The 21,700-nt window shown below is 41.1% G+C and overlaps 1 protein-coding gene across 1 annotated transcript; it reads right to left on the bottom strand.

Moving 5' to 3' along the window:
- Positions 1–1,403: 1,403 nt before the first annotated feature.
- Positions 1,404–21,137, bottom strand: LOC311495302 (1-phosphatidylinositol 4,5-bisphosphate phosphodiesterase zeta-1-like; the record flags this gene model as incomplete). Its single annotated transcript, XM_084554700.1, has 11 exons — positions 1,404–1,523; positions 1,742–1,891; positions 3,287–3,413; positions 5,201–5,373; positions 11,308–11,424; positions 12,452–12,608; positions 12,767–12,955; positions 14,503–14,655; positions 14,955–15,099; positions 19,842–20,043; positions 20,945–21,137. 11 exons carry the CDS (start codon positions 21,135–21,137, stop codon positions 1,441–1,443), a joined length of 1,689 nt encoding a protein of 562 aa, XP_084410826.1. The 3' UTR covers positions 1,404–1,440.
- Between the last annotated feature and the right edge of the window lie 563 nt (positions 21,138–21,700).

Raw genomic sequence — 21,700 nt, 5'->3', positions numbered from 1 at the left:
ACTCTGAAAGGAAGACAAATTCACCTGAGGAGAAGAGGAACAATGCACCTCATTTATACCTATTTATCAAATGCAACTTAACCTCTCTCCAGAGCTGAATACACTGGCAGAGGGTGGGGTGTTTGGATGAAGTTACAAAGCTGAGCAAAAGGAAAAGGAGATTGTTTACTGTGCGAAGCATCTTTTAACTTATTATTTTTACATGTTAATTAAATGAAGGACATTTGCTAATTAAGATTTATTTTTTACATTATCTTGGTGATGATGAAGGAAAGAAACTATGACTACTTTTAATGTCATACTTGCACTTTAATTTGTTTTCTTTGCTGTGAGTCAAAACAGTGTTTGTCAATGTGTGTGTGTGTGTGTGCGTCTAGACTGTTGATGTGACAGATTAAAGAGGAGGCGACACAGCGCTGCTTGAAGCTGCCTGCTTGTTACCTGCCCAGACAGAGTGTTTGTCCCTTCAGGCTGTGACAACTGGATGTCCTTGACCAGTGGAATTGGAGGTGGGAGGCATGAGGGTGAGGGAGAGGGGTGAGGAGAGAGTGTGAGCAGGATGACAACTCTGTCTGTTTGGCCCGAGGGGCTGAGTTAACACTCTCCCCCTCACTCCATCCTCTGTCTTATCCATCAGTGGCATTCAAACACAGTTATGCTCTAGCATGCACAAACACGCAAGGGCAGACGACACACAAACACCCAAAAGGAGAAAAACATTTAACATGCTCGCTGTTTCTAGGCAAAGGCAGGTCTCCATGTTATCTTAATGCTGTCCTCCTCCTGACGGGCCTCCTGACCCGTACATTCTTCTTCTTCATAGGATTTAGTGAAGATAGAAATAGACTTCCCTGCCCTGGAACTAGTTCAATAATGTATACCTCTGTGAATGCTATTTATATTATTCCCTGCTGGGTCTCTCACAGGAAAGTGGGATTGGAAGCAAATGTTGTTTGCTCCTTTGTAATAGTTGTGTTCATGGAGTATTAATGAATGAATGCATCACACATCATAATATACTGTAATATAATATAAGAGTTGCATCTATTGTTTTGGAGCTGATGATTAATTTAAAAAAAATAAACTTGCAGATGTGCAGAAGACCTTGTGTGATCAACTCTAGTACAATACTTGCATCACTTACTTCTGATTGCTTACTAATGATCTAATATGTTACTACAGGGAGTTCTCTATTACTTGAAGGATGCAAAAAGTATTTGCTTTGCTGGAACCTTCTGTTTTTTTTCTGCAGCTCAGAGAGCAGGCACTATAAAAAGCGCATTTATTTTCTGATAATAAAACTGGTATTTATATCTGAGGAGATTGTTTTTTCTCAAAATTTATTTATATATTTTTGTTGTTGCTGCATCAGCCACGCATCTCTGTTGGCAAGGTGTATGTGTGTGTGAGCGAGAGAGAGTTGGATACGGAGAGCTGTTTTTAGGAATACCAGACAAAGACGAAGAGGGAGGCTGGATCCAGACTGCATCCGTCTCTGGACCGGAGAGGCACCCAGCGGTAGCCTGGAGGTGGAAAGCAAAGGGAGGCGATAAAGGAAATGTATGTATATCTGCTAAAAACACGAGCGTCACACAGAATAACAAGGCCGTGAACATAAAAAACTCAACCACAGAGCAGAGACCTTCAGTAATGCTGACATGGCGAGTGCTGGGGAAATACAATGATGGCCCACAAAGCCACCCGATATAATTCAGCTCGCTCTTTCTGCCTCATGGCTCACCTTTCTTCAGGCTGGTGAAGGGCAGGGTGTACTGGGCCACAAACTCACTGCTGAGAAGGCCGGTCTGATCTCGGACACAGAAGCGGACGAGGCAGAGCTCAGGGCCGCTGATGTTGAAGTTCATGTCGGCATCCCAGTGAGGGCTCAGAGCTGCAATCGGAAGAGCTGTAATCTTTAGATTTAAGTGTCTCTAAAGCATATTCGTACAGTATATATGCAATGAATCACATGACCGCTTGTACAGTATATGAAACAAGTCCCTCATCATGATAGACCACAGAAAATGATCATCCGACTCTACAGTTCCCCTCATCTATGCAGGAGAACTTTTTGGTTGAGTCTTTCAGGTTTCATTATATCGACAGAGAAATGTGTTACTTGTTTCTGCTGCCCCCATGTGGCTAAAAAGTTATAGCAGGTTTAAAATATCGCACAAATTTACAATATTATTATTATCAGAAAAGCCTTTCTTTGAAAACTTTTAAGACACGTTATTCATGATGTCACTTGTGAGGGTTCAAAGCTTAAGCCACACACAGGCTAAGCTCGTCTTGTGCCCTGACACTGAGGGAACCTAACAGAGGTTGTTACAGATTAAATTTCAAAGCGGTGAAAGTGGTGGAGCGTGAGTGGAGATATAGGCAGAGAGCTAGAAACCTGCGAAGGCACCTATTTGTCACTAAACGCCCTTAACATAAAGAGTCACCTTTTGTACAGTTGGGAAATTATCTCGACCAAAGCCATTTTTGTACCAGGTTGTAAACATCTTCATTTCTGTTTCAGGAGCCCCAAGAGGCAATTTGAGGAACTGCTGTTTTCTGCACTTCTGTGTAGACTGCATTTTTTTCAGCCCTGGAGGTCGGTGCATATTAAGTACCAGTAAGCAAAAGGAATTCCCGGTGCCTATTAGCATGTTAGCATGCAACATGAGAACTTAAGATGGTACAGCCAGGCGTAGCTAGAAATATTATCCGAATATGAGTTTGGTAACTATCTTTTTGGATTTCATTTGGGGCGTCTTTCAACCGATACAGAGGAAAAAAATACCTCTGCGCACAATTGGATAGTCCTACGAACAATCAGAGTATCAAAGTCAAATGCCATGCCATGCATGAATACATGCTGTTATCTGTCCACCAACATATAAAGCGAATGATTTGACCTGCAGATCTGTGCTGTGGCGTAATCACTTAGCCGTGCGACTAGACCAACTTTCCACCACAAAAAAAAAAAGTAGTTCCCCACCTACAATGTTTTTGTGGTGGAAACTTGGTCTGGATTCCGTGCCAAAGACTGCTAAACATCACGATGCTACTCCATAGGGAGTATGTTAGCGGGTTGATGTTAGCATTTAGAAATTCTCGTTGTGAAATGAGCATGGATGTAGACTCTTCTGGTTCTTCCTCTCCTACTAAACAGAATTTGGCTTTTTTTTTAGTGGTGAAACTGTCAATGCAGTGTCCGGCTGCATGAAGAACAAATATGGCTCACAAGCTCCAATAGATTTCTGATTAGATTTCCTACAGTTTGTGTTGCAGTACTTACAGTTGTTTTTGACAGTATGCGTGTTCTGTCTTCGCAAGTCGGAGGAAATCCCATGAATCTCCACTCTGACAAAGGGGTCCAGAGTTTTGCCGCTCCTTGGGACAGGTAGGTTGGACCCACTGATCACCTGCAGACACACACACACACACAGATGCAAGAGGAGGAGTCATTTTCACCAGAGATGAACATTAAATATTTGGGAGTAGAAGAGAAATCATCAGAGGCAGTAAAAGCAGGGGTGAGAAGAGGGGTGAGGGCTGTAATTACACTAGTCTGGAGAAAGGAGGCTTATCTGCAGGCCTCTCATACTGAGCCTCCCCTTCCCTGGTCCTGATCAAAGACAAACCTGCATGTACTTATCACGACATGCCCCGCTTGGCACTGATGGAGCTTTACAGTGTCCGGCCCAAAATTACAGTCTCTTTCCTCTACGCAAGTCATGCTACCCTGATTTGTGCTCATTCACAGTCACAATGAAACCCCATCCTTGTGAGTCCACAATTCCCGTTCCTTAAAGTTGACAGTTTTATGGTAAATAGACTCATGGACGCTCAAGGAGAAATATTGTTTTCCCCTAGAAGATGAATAATTTATTGTGGAAAGATTGAAAACCCGCTGTTACTTAAGTTACAACACTAGATGTAACTCATGAGTCTGATTCACAAGTTGAGAGACGAGTCGAGATTTCAGGATTTTCCCTAAGGTGAATCAAATAGTACAGAGTGATGATGTGAATAAATAAAGGTAGGGCTTTTTCCCCGGGCACCCAAAAACCGAGCACATCACATTTATATTTAATGCATCGTGCCGGGGATGTGTGCGCGCGTGAATATTCTATTAGAAGGCGATGTCTGATGTGCTTTTGTTCAGCTTGTGAGAGTCCATACATCCTCATAAACTGTCTTGTGATCAAATATAATCTCCTTCTGTATAATGGAGCCGTACTCTGTGACTGGGCATCAAAGTAACAGATTGAATCTATTAGAAAAAAATAAATAAAACAACATATTGGCAATGGACAACAAAAATGAAACAACCAAAAACAAGACGAGGCTTCTATTGCCAGTCTGGATGTGCTTTCAAATGCTACATTTAGCCAAAATGTTCACAGTGATGGGATGTAAAGTTTAGAATGGTCATCCTCTTTGTTTTGTATGAAGGCAGACAGAAATTTGAGAATTAGTGCAAAACACAAAGCACCCTTCTGGACACTTGAAGCTGATTGCATAAGGTTTTAGATTAGGGATCATGTTTCTGCAAAGAAACACTGCTGTGACAGACAGATATCTGAAATCTATGTGGTTAAAACAGAAGTTAAGGGAGTAAAGTGTTTGGAAGCCTTTAAGTATGGCTATGGCTCATCGCTAGTAGCTATGTATGCTGTCTCTAATCTTTTTAAAGCAACACACTGGAACAAATGATCCCTCTACCTGGAGTTTGTATGCAAAAGCAGCAGGTGTGTTGTCCTTGTGGGTTCAATAATAAGATGTGACTGTGTTCTGAACAGCTTCCTTCAGTCTTCCCATGTGGCTTAGATAATTTACATTGCAACTGCTGCTATTACCGTCCCCCAAGAAGCTTAAAATAATGGAAAAGGGATGATTTATTAATTGGACCCTGGGCCTAATTGCATTAGATCATCCCCGCTTCTCCTTTCCCTTTACTTTCTGAGGGAGATAATCTAATTAAACAGACACTCTCAGGGAGTTTTACATTGTTGTTAGTTCACGGCATCCGGCAGGAAAGTGTGTATCTGGAGGCAAAGAGTAAGATGAGCTCTGCTGCACAATGTCCTAGATTGTAAGGCACAGACATACACACATACATGCCCACGGTCAGTCCTGTAACATTGCACCTTAATACATAAATCCACCATGAGTGGATTATTCAGTTTTTGGTGCTCCATATCTGTACCTTAAGCAGCAGGTGTGTGGGTTTGAAGCTGTGCCGGCTGCAGCCGGGATCAAAGCTCCTCTGACTGGACAAGAGTACCGCTGGCTTTAGGACGTATCCACAGCCCCCGTTGTCCTGGAAACGGCCATCATTAAGGTCCATAGGCAAGCCCAGAGATTGGAAATTGAGAGCCACTGTAAAACACAATGAAAAAAAAAAATAGAAATAGGAACAAAACCAAGAGTGCCTTAAGCGTGTTCAAATGAAACAAGTAGCATGAGCTGATCCCTGCATACCTTCTATTTCCAAAGCTCTTTTTCATCTTTCAGGAGAGAGTTAAATTATACAATGACTTGAAATGTTTCTGCAACAATGCCGTACATTGCATCAGGGAGACACTGAAAGTCACCAACTGTGCAATGGCTGGCTGTGTAGCTGGTTTTTGAGCTGTGCAAAGCTCTGTGCTGACATGTGCACTGCTTACGCCATGCCTTCAGCATCACCAGTGACTACACATTTTAGACCTGAAGAGTTTGCCGGATAAAGACAGACGCAGATGAAATCGTGCCAACAGATCTGAATGATGTCTGGCTAGTAGTGAGTCAGACGAATAAATAATGCAAAGAAACATGTTTATTTTTGTCTGAACCAACATCTTGAACTGCATCTTTTCACACGCTTTCCCTGTGTGTGTGTCACAGAGGTCCAGTGGATGCGGTCCAGTGTTTAGTTCATCCGACCACAACTGATTCCAGTCTCCTGCAACTGTGAAAAGTACAGATCAGCATCTGCACAGCTGCCATCACAGCACGTACGCATTCGGCTCAGCGAACGGCAGGGCTCCGTGTTGGGGCCTGACTGACTGATGGAGACGGATGAGGAGGATGTGTACAGACAGACAGAGTGACAGGAACACTGGCCAAGACTGTCAGGCAGATCAGGGTTGTTGCGTTAGGCTCATGGGTGAATCATGAACTATTGGAAGGCTGGTAGACATGAAGATTGTTATTTTTTTTTAAAAATCACATTTACTTTGGGGCAAGAAAGATATGTTATACGGATACAAGGACAATGCTTGAGAAATAGGTGTGAAAAAAGCTCAGCTCTGACCGAGCCGTAGTTTAACGGGAAGAAAAAAAAATACATTTGCGATGGTGCAAATCAATTTAGAAGCGCTGTGATAAGAGCCGGGAGAAGACTCGCTCCAGGGAAAAGCCAGATGAGGTGGTCAGGCTGTGGACCGGAATGAAATGTTCTTTTCACTGTTAATCAACGGGACACTTGGATGGGTTGTTCCCTTTGAAGTTTGACAATGTAACTTCTGGAATGTAGTGGATGGCAGTGGTCGTTCTGTGTGTCAAAAACGTTTGGATTCCTGGTGACACTGCTGACTTTCAGATATTCAAGCATATAAATGAGGTTTGGGGTTTTGATTAGAGGTCGACTGATTAATCTGTCTAATCGGGCGGATTATTGCCATTTTGAGATAATCTACGATGCCTGCACTCAGGAGGCAGATTAATAGTAACAAAATGTATATATGTCAGCATGAAGCCTTGTCAATGTTGCTGCTGTAGACACAATGTTAGCACTCCTTGTAAAAATCTTCCCATTCTACAGGTGGATGTCAGTGGCCAACGTAAATGGTGAAACATACTAGTGCTGGATGTAACATTGCCTGAGAGAAAACTTCCTTGAGTAATTGGCCACTCTCAATAGATCATACAGGGTTTATAAATTATGTGAGAAAATGCTAACACACACAATTACTAATGTTACTTAGAGATTAAAGGAGCTAAACTATCTTACAGGGCATCTGCAGCTACATACTACTCTCAATGAGCTGTTCTTGTAAAACTTTGATCAGATTTATTATTTCAGATGGCTGTGGGATGGTGCCCTTGCTCTATTTTAATGTAAGTAGCTTTCTCCAGACAGACTAACTGTGCACAGTCCTTGCTAAGTACAGGAACTTAATCAACTTCATCAGCGTCCATTTTACAGTGGCTGTAGCTTCATGCTCATAGCGTTACTTCACATGCTTGAGTGGCTCACTTCCCAAGAGACGCCTTTGTGCAGGATTCTAGTGACATGCAATATTCTGATGACGTGCTGGAGTATTCTAATGACACGTTGCAGTATTCTAATGACACGTTGCAGTATTCTAATAACATGCTGCAGTATTCTGATGACGTGCTGGAGTATTCTAATGACACGTTGCAGTATTCTAATGACACGTTGCAGTATTCTAATAACATGCTGCAGTATTGAGATGACATGACAGAGTATTCTAATGACATACTGCAGTGTTCTAATGACATACTGCAGTATTCTAGTGGCATGCTGGAGTATTTTGATGACGTGCTGCAGTATTCTAATGACATGGAGTATTTTAATGACGCGCTGCAGTATTCTAGTGACATGCTGCAGTATTCTAAAGACATGCTGGAGTATTCTAATGACGTGCTGAAGTATTCTAATGACATGCTGGAGTATTCTAATGACACACTGCAGTATTCTAGTGACATGGTGCAATATTCTAAAGACATGCTGGAGTATTCTAATGACGTGCTGAAGTATTCTAGTGACATGGTGCAATATTCTAAAGACATACTGGAGTATTCTGATGACGTGCTGTAGTATTGTGATGACGTGCTGCAGTATTCAAATGACATGCTGGAGTATTCTAGTAACATGCTGCAGTATTCCGATGATGTGCAGCAGTATTCTAAGGACATACTGGAGTATTCTGATGACGTGCAGCAGCATTCTAATGACATGGAGTATTCTAATGACGTGGAGTATTCTAGTGACATGCTGAAGTATTCTGATGACGCGCTGCAGTATTCTAATAACATGGAGTATTCTTATGACACGTTGCAGTATTCTTATGACGTGCTGCAGTATTCTAGTGACATGCTGCACTATTCTGATGACGCGTTGCAGTATTCTGATGGCGCGCTGCAGTATTCTAGTGACATGGAATATTCTAATGACGTTGCAGTATTCCAGTAACGTGGTGCAGTATTCTGATGACATGCAGCAGTATTCTGGTGACATGCTGCAGCATTCTGGTGACATGGAATATTCTAATGACGTTGCAGTATTCCAATAACGTGGTGCAGTATTCTGATGACATGCTGGAGTATTCTGATGACGTGCTGCAGTATTCTGATGACATGCTGGAATATTGTAATAACATGCTGGAGTATTCTAGTGACATGCTGGAGTATTCTGATGACATGCTGCAGTATTGTAATGACATGATGGAGTATTCTAGTAACATGCTGCAGTATTCTGATGATGTGCTGTAGTATTCCGATGGTGTGCTGCAGTATTCCAGTGACATGCTGGAGTATTCTAAAGACATGCTGGAGTATTCTGATGATGTGCTGCAGTATTCCGATGATGTGCTGCAGTATTCTAAAGACATGCTGGAGTATTCTAATGACGTGCTGAAGTATTCTAGTGACATACTGGAGTATTCTAGTGACATACTGGAGTATTCTGATGATGTGTAGTATTCTAATGACGTGCTGCAGTATTGTAGTGACATTCTGGAGTATTCTAGTGACATACTGGAGTATTCTGATGACGTGCTGCAGTATTCTAAAGACATGCTGGAGTATTCTAATGACATGCTGGAGTATTCTAGTGACATGCTGCACTATTCTGATGACGCGTTGCAGTATTCTGATGGCGCGCTGCAGTATTCTAGTGACATGGAATATTCTAATGACGTTGCAGTATTCCAGTAACGTGGTGCAGTATTCTGATGACATGCAGCAGTATTCTGGTGACATGCTGCAGCATTCTGGTGACATGGAATATTCTAATGACGTTGCAGTATTCCAATAACGTGGTGCAGTATTCTGATGACATGCTGGAGTATTCTGATGACGTGCTGCAGTATTCTGATGACATGCTGGAATATTGTAATAACATGCTGGAGTATTCTAGTGACATACTGCAGTATTCTAATGACATCCTGGAATATTCTAGTGACATGCTGGAGTATTCTGATGACATGCTGCAGTATTGTAATGACATGATGGAGTATTCTAGTAACATGCTGCAGTATTCTGATGATGTGCTGCAGTATTCCGATGGCGTGCTGCAGTATTCCAGTGACATGCTGGAGTATTCTAAAGACATGCTGGAGTATTCTGATGATGTGCTGCAGTATTCTAATGACATGCTGGAGTATTGTAATGACGTGCTGAAGTATTCTAGTGACATACTGGAGTATTCTAGTGACATACTGGAGTATTCTGATGATGTGTAGTATTCTAATGACGTGCTGCAGTATTGTAGTGACATTCTGGAGTATTCTAGTGACATACTGGAGTATTGTGATGACGTGCTGCAGTATTCTAAAGACATGCTGGAGTATTCTAATGATGTGCTGAAGTATTCTACTGAAATACTAGAGTATTCTGATGATGTGGAGTATTCTATAGACTTGCTGCAGTATTCTAGGGACATGCTGGAGTATTCTAGTGACATATTGGAGTATTCTGATGACATGCTGGAATATTGTAATAACATGCTGGAGTATTCTAGTGACATACTGCAGTATTCTAATGACATCATGGAATATTCTAGTGACATGCTGGAGTATTCTGATGACGTGCTGCAGTATTCTAATGACATGCTGGAGTATTCTAATAACATGCTGCAGTATTCCGATGATGTGCTGCAGTATTCTAATCACATGGAGTATTCTAATGGCATGGAGTATTCTAATGACGCGTTGCAGTATTCTGATGACATGTTGCAGTATTCTAATGACATACTGGAGTATGCTGATGATGCGCTGCAGTATTCTGATGATGTGCTGCAGTATTCTAGTGACATGGAATATTCTAATGACGTTGCAGTATTCCAATAACGTGGTGCAGTATTCTGATGACATGCTGGAGTATTCTGATGACGCGCTGCAGTATTCTAGTGACATGCTGCAGTATTCTAATGACATGCTGGAGTATTCTAGTGACATGCTGCAGTATTCTAATGACATGCTGGAGTATTCTAGTGACATGCTGCAGTATTCCGATGATGTCCTGCAGTATTCCGATGACATGCTGCAGTATTCTAAAGACATGCTGCAGTATTCTAATGACGTGCTGAAGTATTCTAGTGACATACTGGAGTATTCTGATGATGTGTAGTATTCTAATGACGTGCTGCAGTATTCTAATGACATGCTGGAGTATTCTAGTGACATACTGGAGTATGCTGATGACGCGCTGCAGTATTCTAGTGACATGGAATATTCTAATGACGTTGCAGTATTCCAATAACGTGGTGCAGTATTCTGATGACATGCTGGAGTATTCTAATGACGTGCTGGAGTATTCTAATGACATTCTGGAGTATTCTAGTGACATACTGGAGTATTCTGATGACGTGCTGCAATATTCTGATGTCATGCTGCAGTATTCTGATGACGTGCTGCAGTATTCTGATGATGTGCTGCAGTATTGAGATGACATAATGGAGTATTCTAATGACATTCTGCAGTATTCTAATGACATACTGGAATATTCTAATGGCATGCTGGAGTATTCTAATGACATGCTGCAGTATTCTAATGACACGCTGCAGTATTCTAGTGACATGCTGGAGTATTCTGATGACGTGCTGCAGTATTCTAGTGACATATTGGAGTATTCTGATGACATGCTGGAGTATTCAAATGACATACTGGAGTACTTGATGACATGCTGCAGTATTCCAGTAACATGCTGCAGTATTCTAGTGACATGGAGTATTCTAATGACATGCTGGAGTACTTGATGACGTGGTGCAGTATTCCAATAACGTGCTGCAGTATTCTAATGACATGGAGTATTCTAATGACACGTTACAGTATTCTAATGACACGTTGCAGTATTCTAGTGACATGCTGCAGTATTCTAGTGACATTTAGTAATATAATAAATGTATTAATAACACAGTTTAGTTTTTCATATTTATGATTTATTTATTTATTATTAGATTAACCCAATTAATAAACTGCTTTCCAAACATTTTCATTACTCCTGTGGCCTTCCTAATTTCATGTGAGTGACTGCAGGCTCCTGGAAGTGTGTTAAAGGTTTGCCACGATGCAATTTCTCACTCACCAAGCTGCGAGCCGACGTTCCAAAACTCCTGAGGGTTGTAGTTGGAGGACGACGTTCTGGAGCCTGCTGGGTAAATCCTGCTGAGGAACTTCTGGTTGTGTTGGACAAAATCTGGACCTGAGACGGAGGACACGGAACCCGCCAAAGGTCAAACGTCTGACACACACATTAATCAACACATCCGCTGAATCAGACAAATGTCATTTATACGATGCTGTAGATTTTAATCTGTCTGACTCAGTCACGGTGGCCATGCGGTGCGAGGTTTAAGTGTGGGGACTTGGTCACTTATCACTTATAAAAAGATCCAGTTTGTCACTGAATGGCTCAAAGTGGAACACTGAGCAGAACTATTTTATTATCTTTTTTTTTTTTTTTATGACAAGTTGATTTAATTCAAGCTAAATATACAGGATCCTATAAGGAAGACACACCGAATGTACTGTTACTTTTAGCCAAATGGAAAGGGAATACCTAACAACTGGAAACCAATTTTCCAGATTAGGAATGTATGTATGTATGTATAATTATCCTCATTCTGACAACTAAAAAACTGGCGCACAGCTTCTGTCTGTGTATCATTTATAGCTGTATAGTTTTCCTGCAGGGCTTAACAAAACTACACGGTTTTTACAGCTCTGGCGTAGCTGAGAATGTTGGTCCCTGCCAGCCAAGTCAACCAGCTCATAATGTAGCTGTGTGTCTGGAAAGTGTCATTCCTCCTCAGCAGGAAAAGATTTCATTTCTTTACGTCAATCTGTTTCTCCAATATACTCCAGCACGGCGGCGTGATGACAGCTTCACTGATTATCTGTTGATTCGAACCTCTGTGGGCTCTTTTCATTTCCCCAGCAGAGAGAGCACAAGACACTTTTTCTGGGCTTGTGCTGTCGTGCTTTATTCCCCAAAAAGTGCTCCCCTATGTTCTATCAGTCACGTCCAATATGCTTTCCCTATTATGGAGGTTTATGGCCCTGGGTATAATTGCATTTCTCATTCAAAGAGCACAGAGTGCTCAGTGTGGCGATAAATCAAGTGAATTTTCTGGGCTCATCAAAATTATACTTTGTAATATTTACAATTAATAATACACATTATTTATTACTTCAAAGACTTTCTTCCTTCCAGATCAATCGTTTTATACCTGAGGCTTTGGCTAGCTTGCGAGCCTTCTTCTCTGCCATAGACGTGTTCTCGTAGCAGTTCTGATTGTCCTTGGCGTGACTGAAGCTGATGAACTTGACAGACCTTGTGTATATTACCAGGTCAGATAAAGCCTCGGCCATCACCACCTTCTTCTTCTGCTTGTTACGTTTAGGGGCAGAGAGGACAAGTCAAAGACAGTGATGGAATTTAAGCAACTGCAGGTTTAAAACTTTATGTCCTCATTCAATATTTATACCTGTTCGAGCTATTTTGGAAAAATCTTTAATCTAACTGAAAAAAAACCCTGACTTACTTTCTTCTTTGACCCTGCCTTTCTCGGAGACCAGAACCTCACTTTTGTTTGATGAGCCTCATCCTCCTCATCATCCTCCTCCTCATCGTCCTCGCCCTCATCTGCACTGTCCTCTGGCCCTGCTGTGTCCTCTGTCTTAATCTGAGTTTTTAGCTTTTTATTCTTGATGAGGATCTTATACTTCAGGTCCTGGCGTTCCCATACGTACAGCATGAATTCACACATGAATGCAACAGAAAGCAATTATGGACATTCACAACACACTTCGCATTTTCAACTGTCCCTGCGTCCTCAAACAATAAATGCTATTTGTCTGAGTCACGTTTACAGAGCGACAGTTAAGTTAGTGAAGATAAAAAGGCTAGACACTGATGAAGCAAGAACATCAAGTCACAGAATCACACATCTACTGCTGCATTTCATCATTCTGAGTCTTTCGGGCTCCCTTTAACCAAGGAGCAGCTATACGCTAACAGGAAAAAAACACATTATGGTCTGGAGACATCTCCAGCTCCACGATCGGAAGTCAGGGCCACCGAATGCTCCGGCAACACATTCGAAATAATTACAGATATGCCAGCTTAACAACCTGTAAGAGACCATGAAGTCTAAAAATTACAAGCTTCGTAGCTTCCCCTGGCACTGGTTATCACTGTTACACAAAATTACACAGTCTGCAGAGCTGAAATGGAGGCTTTGCTTATGTTGATGCAATTTAGAATATCATATGCGGTTCTTGGGGGGGAGCTTTGCGTCATGCTGACAGTAAAAATAGAATAAAGTAGCATGATAACATGTTAATTAACTATGGATTATTTCGAAAATAATACAGGATAATTGGAAAAAGGGAACCAAGACAACCAGCTTTTCCATCCTTCCTGCAGCTCTGACAACTCGTTAAACAGTTTGTAAAATTTTGATAACCCCTCAGAGTCTACACTTCCGCTTTCTTTATTAGACAGTAACCCGGGCATGAAGCTGCACAAATGTTAAACATGATCACTGATTCAGTGTTCTGGTTGTAGGGGTTAATAGTCAGGATGAAAGCGTTAGTGCTGAGGCTCGTATGTAAGCCCTCTACTTTTCAAGTCATAAAGATAAAAAAAAAAAAAAATGATATAGGGGAATATGCACTCTAAGGATAAGAACATTTTTGCTGTAAATTCTAAAGCAGTAGAAGTCAGGGGTAGCAAAGAGACTGTGGTGAGGCAGCACACATTCATCCTTGAAAAAAAAAAAACCTTCATCCCCCTCATCATATTCAGTAGGCTGCAGTGATTGTGTCTGTGTCTTTCAGGCCGATCCTCTCGTAACGAGTTGAGACAGATGCTCTGCACAGTTGAGACGGAGCCCAAAAAGGCTAATCTAATTAAACTATCAGCTCTAGTGCCTCAACATGCTTCAAGTGATGAACATTTCTCACGATCAGCCACATGACATTACATTTTGTGACTCTCTGGGAGATTAAAGAAGCTTGCAAATGCAGACGTCCATTCACCCTATACACTTCCTGATGGAGGAGAGAGAATGAGGAATCCTCAGAAAGAGACTAATGAGGCCCTCTGTGGCGGCGAAAAGGTCTCATTTTCTCCTTGTTTTGCTGCACTATGACAGACGATAAGGATTTACACATGCAAACACCATCACTCCTCAGCCTGCGCCAGCCGCTCTAACATTAAACACAGATTTCTCCTCTCATTTGCCACTCACACGGCCAAACTCCTTCTGAGGCTTACATTCGGGCTCGGGAGGTCTCCGGTGGTTGGATGATCCAGGGGAGCTGTCAACAGCTTATCCCCCAGGATAGACATGAGGTACTGGGCCATGATCTCCTGCTGCTCCCGACAGCAATGGTTTTCCAAAGACAGGATCACTGGGTAGGCAGACACCTTAAAGAATAATCACACCAGAAGTTTAGTCTCCATTTCCGACAATTAGCATCAACCTGAATTTACCTGACTGCTCTCTCTCTGCGGGCTCGAAAGCGCTCACAGACATCACAGAGAGTGTCCTGAACGGATAAATCAAAGAAAGTTTGCTGCCAAGGCATTTCTATCAGAGCGGTTATTAATTAGAGCAAATGCAGCTCAGTAGGGACTCCTGGCGCCTACAGAGGTGAGATAGATGCCTGGGGCACCACTTAGGAACAAGAGAAATACATATCGAGTAACAAATTGTGTGCTGTTACCTCGAAGGCATGTTGCTCCACAGTGGCGATGACATCCTTAAAGAGTATCTTGGTGGTGAGGGTGTAGCCATGGTAAACTATAGGCTCCGTATCTGGCCCATCCCAGCAGTCAATCTCCAGACAGCGGCAGCCTTTCCTCAGAGCGCTGTGGCACACACATGCACACAAAGCCACATGTATACACAGATACAGTTAGGTCCACATATTTTTTTCAACACTGAGCTACACAAACTAGCTGTTTACAAAACATATTCAAGTTATAGTTTTATAATGAACATGGGCTTAAAGGGCAGTCCCTCAGCTGTAATTTCAGGGTAGTTCAATTGAATTTGGAGGAGATGTGTGGGAATTATAACCATTTTTATACAGTCCCCTATTTTAAGGGATTCATATACTGTATAATTAGACATAATCATAAATAAAATGTTCATTTTTTCAAGAGTGCTTTTTCAGGCAATGACTGCCTTAAGCCTGGGACCCATGGACATCACCAAAGAATGGCTTTTCTCCTTTGTGATGCTTTGTCTGGGCAGTACTGCAGTGGTCTTCAGTAGTTGTTTGTTCGTGGGTGTTTCTGCTTTTTGTTTTGTCTTCAGCAAGTGGAATGTGTGCCCGATCAGAATAGTCCTTTGCTTGACTTTCAAAAGCTCCTGGATTGCTTTTACTGTGTGTTTTGGGTAATTATGAATCTCTATCGCGAAGCGCCAACAATGAATTTTGCTCCTTTCGTATGAAACTGAGCAGACAGCATATAACCAATACACTTCAGAATTCACCTCTGTCTTCTGACATGTCATCAGTAATCAATAATCGACCAAGTGTCTCTCAATGCAAATGCCACCATCCAGACCTTTTAACTGCTCAACTGATGAAGAAAAGGTAAAAAAATTCCATAAAACACCTTTTGAGTCAAGTGTCCAATTACATTTGTTCCCTTGAAGAAGAGGAAACTACATATTAAAGAGCTGTAATTCATTTCCTCCAATTTGGACATGAAAACCCTCAAAATAAAAGTGAGAGAGCTTATATTTATTATATACACTGCCTGGCTGAAAAAAAGTCACCACCTGGATTTAACTAAGCAAATTGGATAATTACTGCACAGGTGATTATCTTTCACCTGGCAACAAGTTATTTAACCCCAACTGATGCAATGAGTAGCTTCTCATTTCTTCAACAACCATGTCTAAAGACACATCCTGTAGTCGTGGAAAAGATGTTAGTCTGTTTGAGAAGGGTCAAATCATTGGCATGCATCAAGCAGAGAAAACATCTAAGGAGATTGAAGAAACTACTAAAATTGACCATCGTCTTCGAGGAAGAAATGTGGTCGGTAAAAAATCCCGATTGATGGTGATCGGCGATCACTTAAACGTTTGATGAAATCAAAACGAAAAAAAAAAAAACAGTAGAACTCAGGGCTATGTTTAATAGTAAAAGTAAGAGCATTTCCACACGTAGAGGGTGAAGGGAACTCAAGGGATTGGGTCTGAACAGCTGAGTAGCCTCAAGAAAACCACTAATCAGTGAGGCTAACTGGGAAAAAAGGCTTCAATTTGCTAGGGAGCATAAAGATTGGACTCTGAAGCAATGGAAGAAGGTCATGTGGTCTGATGAGTCCAGATTTACCCTGTTCCAGAGTGATGGGGGCATCAGGGTAAGAAGAGAGGCAGATGAAGTGATGCACCCATCATGCCTAGTGCCTACTGTACAAGCCTGTGGGGGCAGTGCTATGATCTGGGGTTGCTGCAGTTGCTCAGGTCTAGGTTCAGCAACATTATGTGCCCAAAGAATGAGGTCAGCTGACTACCTGAATATACTGAATGACCAGGTTATTCCATCAATGGATTTTTTCTTCCCTGATGGCACGGGCATATTCCAAGATGACAATGCCAGGATTCATGGGGCTCTAATTGTGAAAGAGTGGTTCAGGGAGCATGAGACTTAATTTTCACACATGGATTGGCCACCACAGAATCCAGACCTTTACTCCATTTTTGGGATGTGCTGGAGAAGGCTTTGTGCAGTGGTCAGACTCTCCCATCATCAATACAAGATCTTGGTGAAAAATTAATGCAGCACTGGATGGAAATAAATGTTGTGACATTGCAAAAGTTTATCAAAACAATGCCACTGCAAATGTGTGCTGTAAAAACTGCTAAAGGCGGTCCAACAAAATATTAGAGTTAATATTGGACCGTTTTTCTTTTTTTGGTGGTGACTTTTTTTTTTTTGGCTAGGCAATGTATATATATATATAACTTGAACATGTTTGGGTAAACAGATAAAAAAAAAACAAATGTTGCGTCACTGTCCAAACATATCTGGACCTAACTGTATATGTACACACGGAGTAGTGCTAAATGTGTAAGAAACACAGTATGCTGCATGAGATATTATAATTAAAAGTTGAAGCACAAACTGAGCTCTATACAAGTTTCCACAGGTCACCCAATATTAACCGCTGTCGTACTAGTGCGATCAGTACATTATAACTGAATCCACCATGTATCTACATTTATATGGATCTCAATATTCACCGCATTCAAAACCGATTCCATTTCTGTACTTTACTTTATATGAAAATCATACCGCGTGCATTTATACATTTACAGAATGTGTCTCAGTATTATATTGCTTTCTGCTGATGGTGGGCAGAAATGATACCACTTCCACAGTAGGGATACGGCCAATAATCACGATAGCAATGTTATGTTTTCTCACAACCCTGTTGCAAACGTATATCCTCCTTTTTCTCCTGACATTTTAAATCTGGGGGGAACGGTTCTGCTTCTCTGCCAGTTTATTTCCGTTTTAAATGTAAATTATGGCAGCAGCATAAGGCATCTGTGTGTTTGTGAAACAACTCCAGTCCATGCATATTTTTTTTCATCTTAGTGTTTCATGTTCAAAGGTGTCTTTACATTTCTATTAGACAAACAAGACAGTGTGATACTGTTTTGTCCCCCTGGGTAAGGCAGATCGTTCAAGTTGATGGAAAGAAGTAAATAGGTGTAAATATATATATTAATTGAGGCATTTCAAACACTTTCAAACACAGTTTCCTGTTTCTTTTATCTACTTCCTCAACACGTCAGACACAAGTCAAAAGAAAGAGGCTGGAGGGACATAACAGATGATCCGCTAATACCAGCTGCCACAATCACAGCATACTAGCTAGCTACAGCTAATGACAAATTGGTTCATCAGCTATTTGTGATGAATAAACACACACACACACACACGCCATGAGATGCACTGTGGTTAAATTTGCACAAATACAGTGAAAGTTCACTTTCTGTTTGAACACATCTATAGAGGTGCTTGAGAGCACCTTGCTGGAAGGAATCAAATCTGTACACATAAAAGTCACTTTAGCCGAGGCACCATAAATTGAGGCTATTCACACAAAAAAGTGTGTAATAAAAAAGTTTGCCTGAACAGAAAATAACTTCAGAAATGTACTTTCAAAAAAGAAACTAGAACTAGAGGGTAATAAAAGAAGATTAGCTAGTAAGAGCAGCCACAAACACAGCATGCTAGCATGCTACTGCTAAAACAGTTATTAGGCTTTATTAGCTATTTGGGGAGATTAAACATGAGGCATGAAGTGACCTGTAGCCAAATCTGCGCAAATAAAGAGGAAATTCACTTTCTGTTTACATATTTAGAGGTGCTTTCAGAAGTATTTTTGAACTTTTGAGCGAGCTAGGCTAGCTTTCTTCTGCTTCTATTGTAATGCTGTTGTTTGCTAAGTAAGCTAATTGACTAGTGTCCTCTCTGACAGAGGTTAAAAAATTATTATTATTATTTTTTTTAAATGTTTCCCTTAATTTAGAATTAGTTTTATTTTGTTTTGGTTTTTAAATCATCTAAAGCACCAGGACACAATTAGCTGATAATATCACACAGTTTTTAAAGTGATAACTATGAATGTCCTTATTATGTCCAAAAATATGTTTAATCATTTAATCAAAGTATATTCAATTACAAATAGTCTAGAAATTTGGGAAATATTTAAAAGACAAAATCTGTAAAATGTGTCAGGAATGCATGTTTTAAGCTAAAGCACTAGTTTCACCATCTTTTGCAAGAGAAACACATAGGCCCTTGTGAATTGTGTTTTTCTCCACCAAACAAATACAGCTGGTCATTTCATTCTCTTCCCTCTCCCACCTGTGAGCTAGTGGGATTTCTAAATAGCAGGCTCCTGCTCATGCCACTTTGTTTTCCTCTCGAGATCACAGTTTCATTATCTAAGTAAACCAGAGCTCCCAGGCCGCCGGGTTGGAGGGTTCCACTCTACCAGCCGGCCAGGGCACTCAGCACTTTCACTGGAACCATAAATACTGCACTTCTGCTGCCATCAGCCTCTTTTGTAATCACCTCCATTGTCCCATAAAGGGGCCACAGCAATTTCTCTGTCTGCATCAGCACATGTGTGTGGGTCAATGAAACAAGAGGGAAAGAGAGTATCCAGATAAGAAACATGTCGTTTCAGAGAGAATGGGAGAGAGGATAATCTTGTACTGAAGGGCATTTTAGATCTGTTCTTCAGCCATATGTTTTTTAATTGGTTTAATCAATCGTTTTGAGTTATTCCTACTTAAAGTAACCAAATAAACTTTAACTTCAAACTTTATCTGTGCATTTATTTCCAGCATATATGCAATAATGTGCAAAGATTGCTGGCACTTTAGATTCACTGATTAAAGACAAAACTTGGTGGCCTTCTTTTCGACCACATCCTCACTTAAAATTGACTACCTCATAACCTTTGCACCTCGCTTTCTTGGGCAGTGGTATTTTTTTTATTTCTTTTTTTAAAGTGCTACTTCATAAAAAATAAGAACACCATGCTGCAGAGCATTCTCTGCCTTTCCCTACCAAACATATGCATCCAGGTGGCTCTTTCCTACTAGCTGGTCCCCAGTCAAGTAGGTGTTGTGCGATGAGGAGATGAAGTAACTGGTGAGAGGCTGGTCCATGTCTTGGTACACCGATGTGTGGGCCTGGTCGAACACACAGCAGTCTTTGGACTCCATGTACCTGAGGAAGCCTTCGAACGTCATGGACCTGCTTTCTCTGGCTGGAAGAGGAGGAAGGAGTAGAATAAAAACTGACAGTCAAAACTGACTTAAAAAAAAGTTTAAAAAGAGGACTATAACCACCGGCTCTAACAGAAATAAGACAGAGAGTCTGGAGCCATGCTTATATGCTGTGTTTAGTAGGTTTAATTGTAGGTATATTCATGCTTAGCTGGTAAAACGTTTACAGTCTCAGTTTAGTAACACGGCTGAAGACACAAATGTACAAATGAAAGTATTTGTTCATAAACTAATTAGATTATGATACTAAATGGAAAGCGAGGGGATCACTAAAATGTTTATACTCATTTTCCTAGGACGATAAATGTCCATTCAACGGCTGTTGAGACGTATTAATCTGGAATAAAGTGTGAAGACCAACAAACAAATCTGTACCGCAACAGATGTTTCTGTGAAATTATTGTGAATGAGATTAAAGATGTAAATATGTTGGCATATCAAACTGTCTGCTGGAGTAAAAGATGTGTTTTAATGCCCCCCTTGCTAATAATTATACCGTGAGCACCACATTTCTCAGGTAATTGAGTTTACTGAAATAAATATGTAGTAAGCGCAGGAAGAGTATATCTTGATATTTGGATGTATGGCACAGACTAGTTGTGCACCTCAAATTGTTGTTTTTCCCAGTATTTCTGTTTGTGATGGTGTGAATTAGCCCGCAGAGCTACATGTGTGAATCTTCCGTTTTCCTTTTATCATTTCAACCACCAGCTTCTGGGCTCACGGCAAAACATTATTCTCAGCCAGGTACTGCTACAGCTTGGGCCTTAACTCCTGTTGGAACTAAATTAGCATCAGCGCCTTAGTCCTTAAAGAGTAGAATCATGTTTCTCTGTCCATAGCAAGCAGTCTGATGTAATACACAACTAACCTTTCACTCACCTGTCTCTTCAATCTCATATCTGTCGATCAAACTCTCCGCCGTCTCTTCATTTGCCGTGAGCTCCATCTGCTCCTTGTGGAGGAACCTTAGGAGGGCGCAGGCAGGCAGAGTTGTGTGGCCTGCAGCGTAGCATTGGTACAAATTCTGGATTTCAACTCTCCTGGAGGAAGGGGGCTTGCTTTTCTTCAGCATGTCCTGCACACAATCATATAGCCTCTAAGTTTTTTTTTTTTTTTTGTTGCTAATGCAGAAAGTTGTTTTTTTTGTTGTTGCTGATGCTGAAAGGTTGCTCTTTAGTTTCTCTGTGAAACTTGTGAACAATATCCATCATGAATGTGTTAAAAGGAAGAACGTATTAAATGCAGACCTATTTACGGCCTAATACTTTATTGTTCTGGATATTTTAAACACTGCCGTTTCAAAGACACATCACCTGCTCTAAAAATATACAGGAAATAGAGAATAGAAATGTCAACCCAGAGATGTAGTTCACCTTTTACCTGAGCTCACTGTTAAAATATTACTTTTTCAAACTTGGCTTGAGAGACAATAAAAGAGGAGTCAGGGAGTTTGGTGGAGACAAAGTCCTCCCGTCCTCTCACCCTTCCTCTGCTATCTGCATTTCCATCAAATCTCCCCATTATTCCTCTCAGTCAGAGAGAAAACAGTGTCAGTGACTGTCTCTGGCTTTGTGTGTGTTTGTGTGTCACGTTCCCTCCATCCCTTTTTCTCTCTGTTCTACAGCCCTTCAGAGT

This window comes from Chelon labrosus (assembly GCF_963514085.1).
Source record: "Chelon labrosus genome assembly, chromosome: 11".
NCBI classification, from domain to species: Eukaryota; Metazoa; Chordata; class Actinopteri; order Mugiliformes; family Mugilidae; genus Chelon; species Chelon labrosus.
This window is presented reverse-complemented; position numbering and strand designations above follow the sequence as displayed.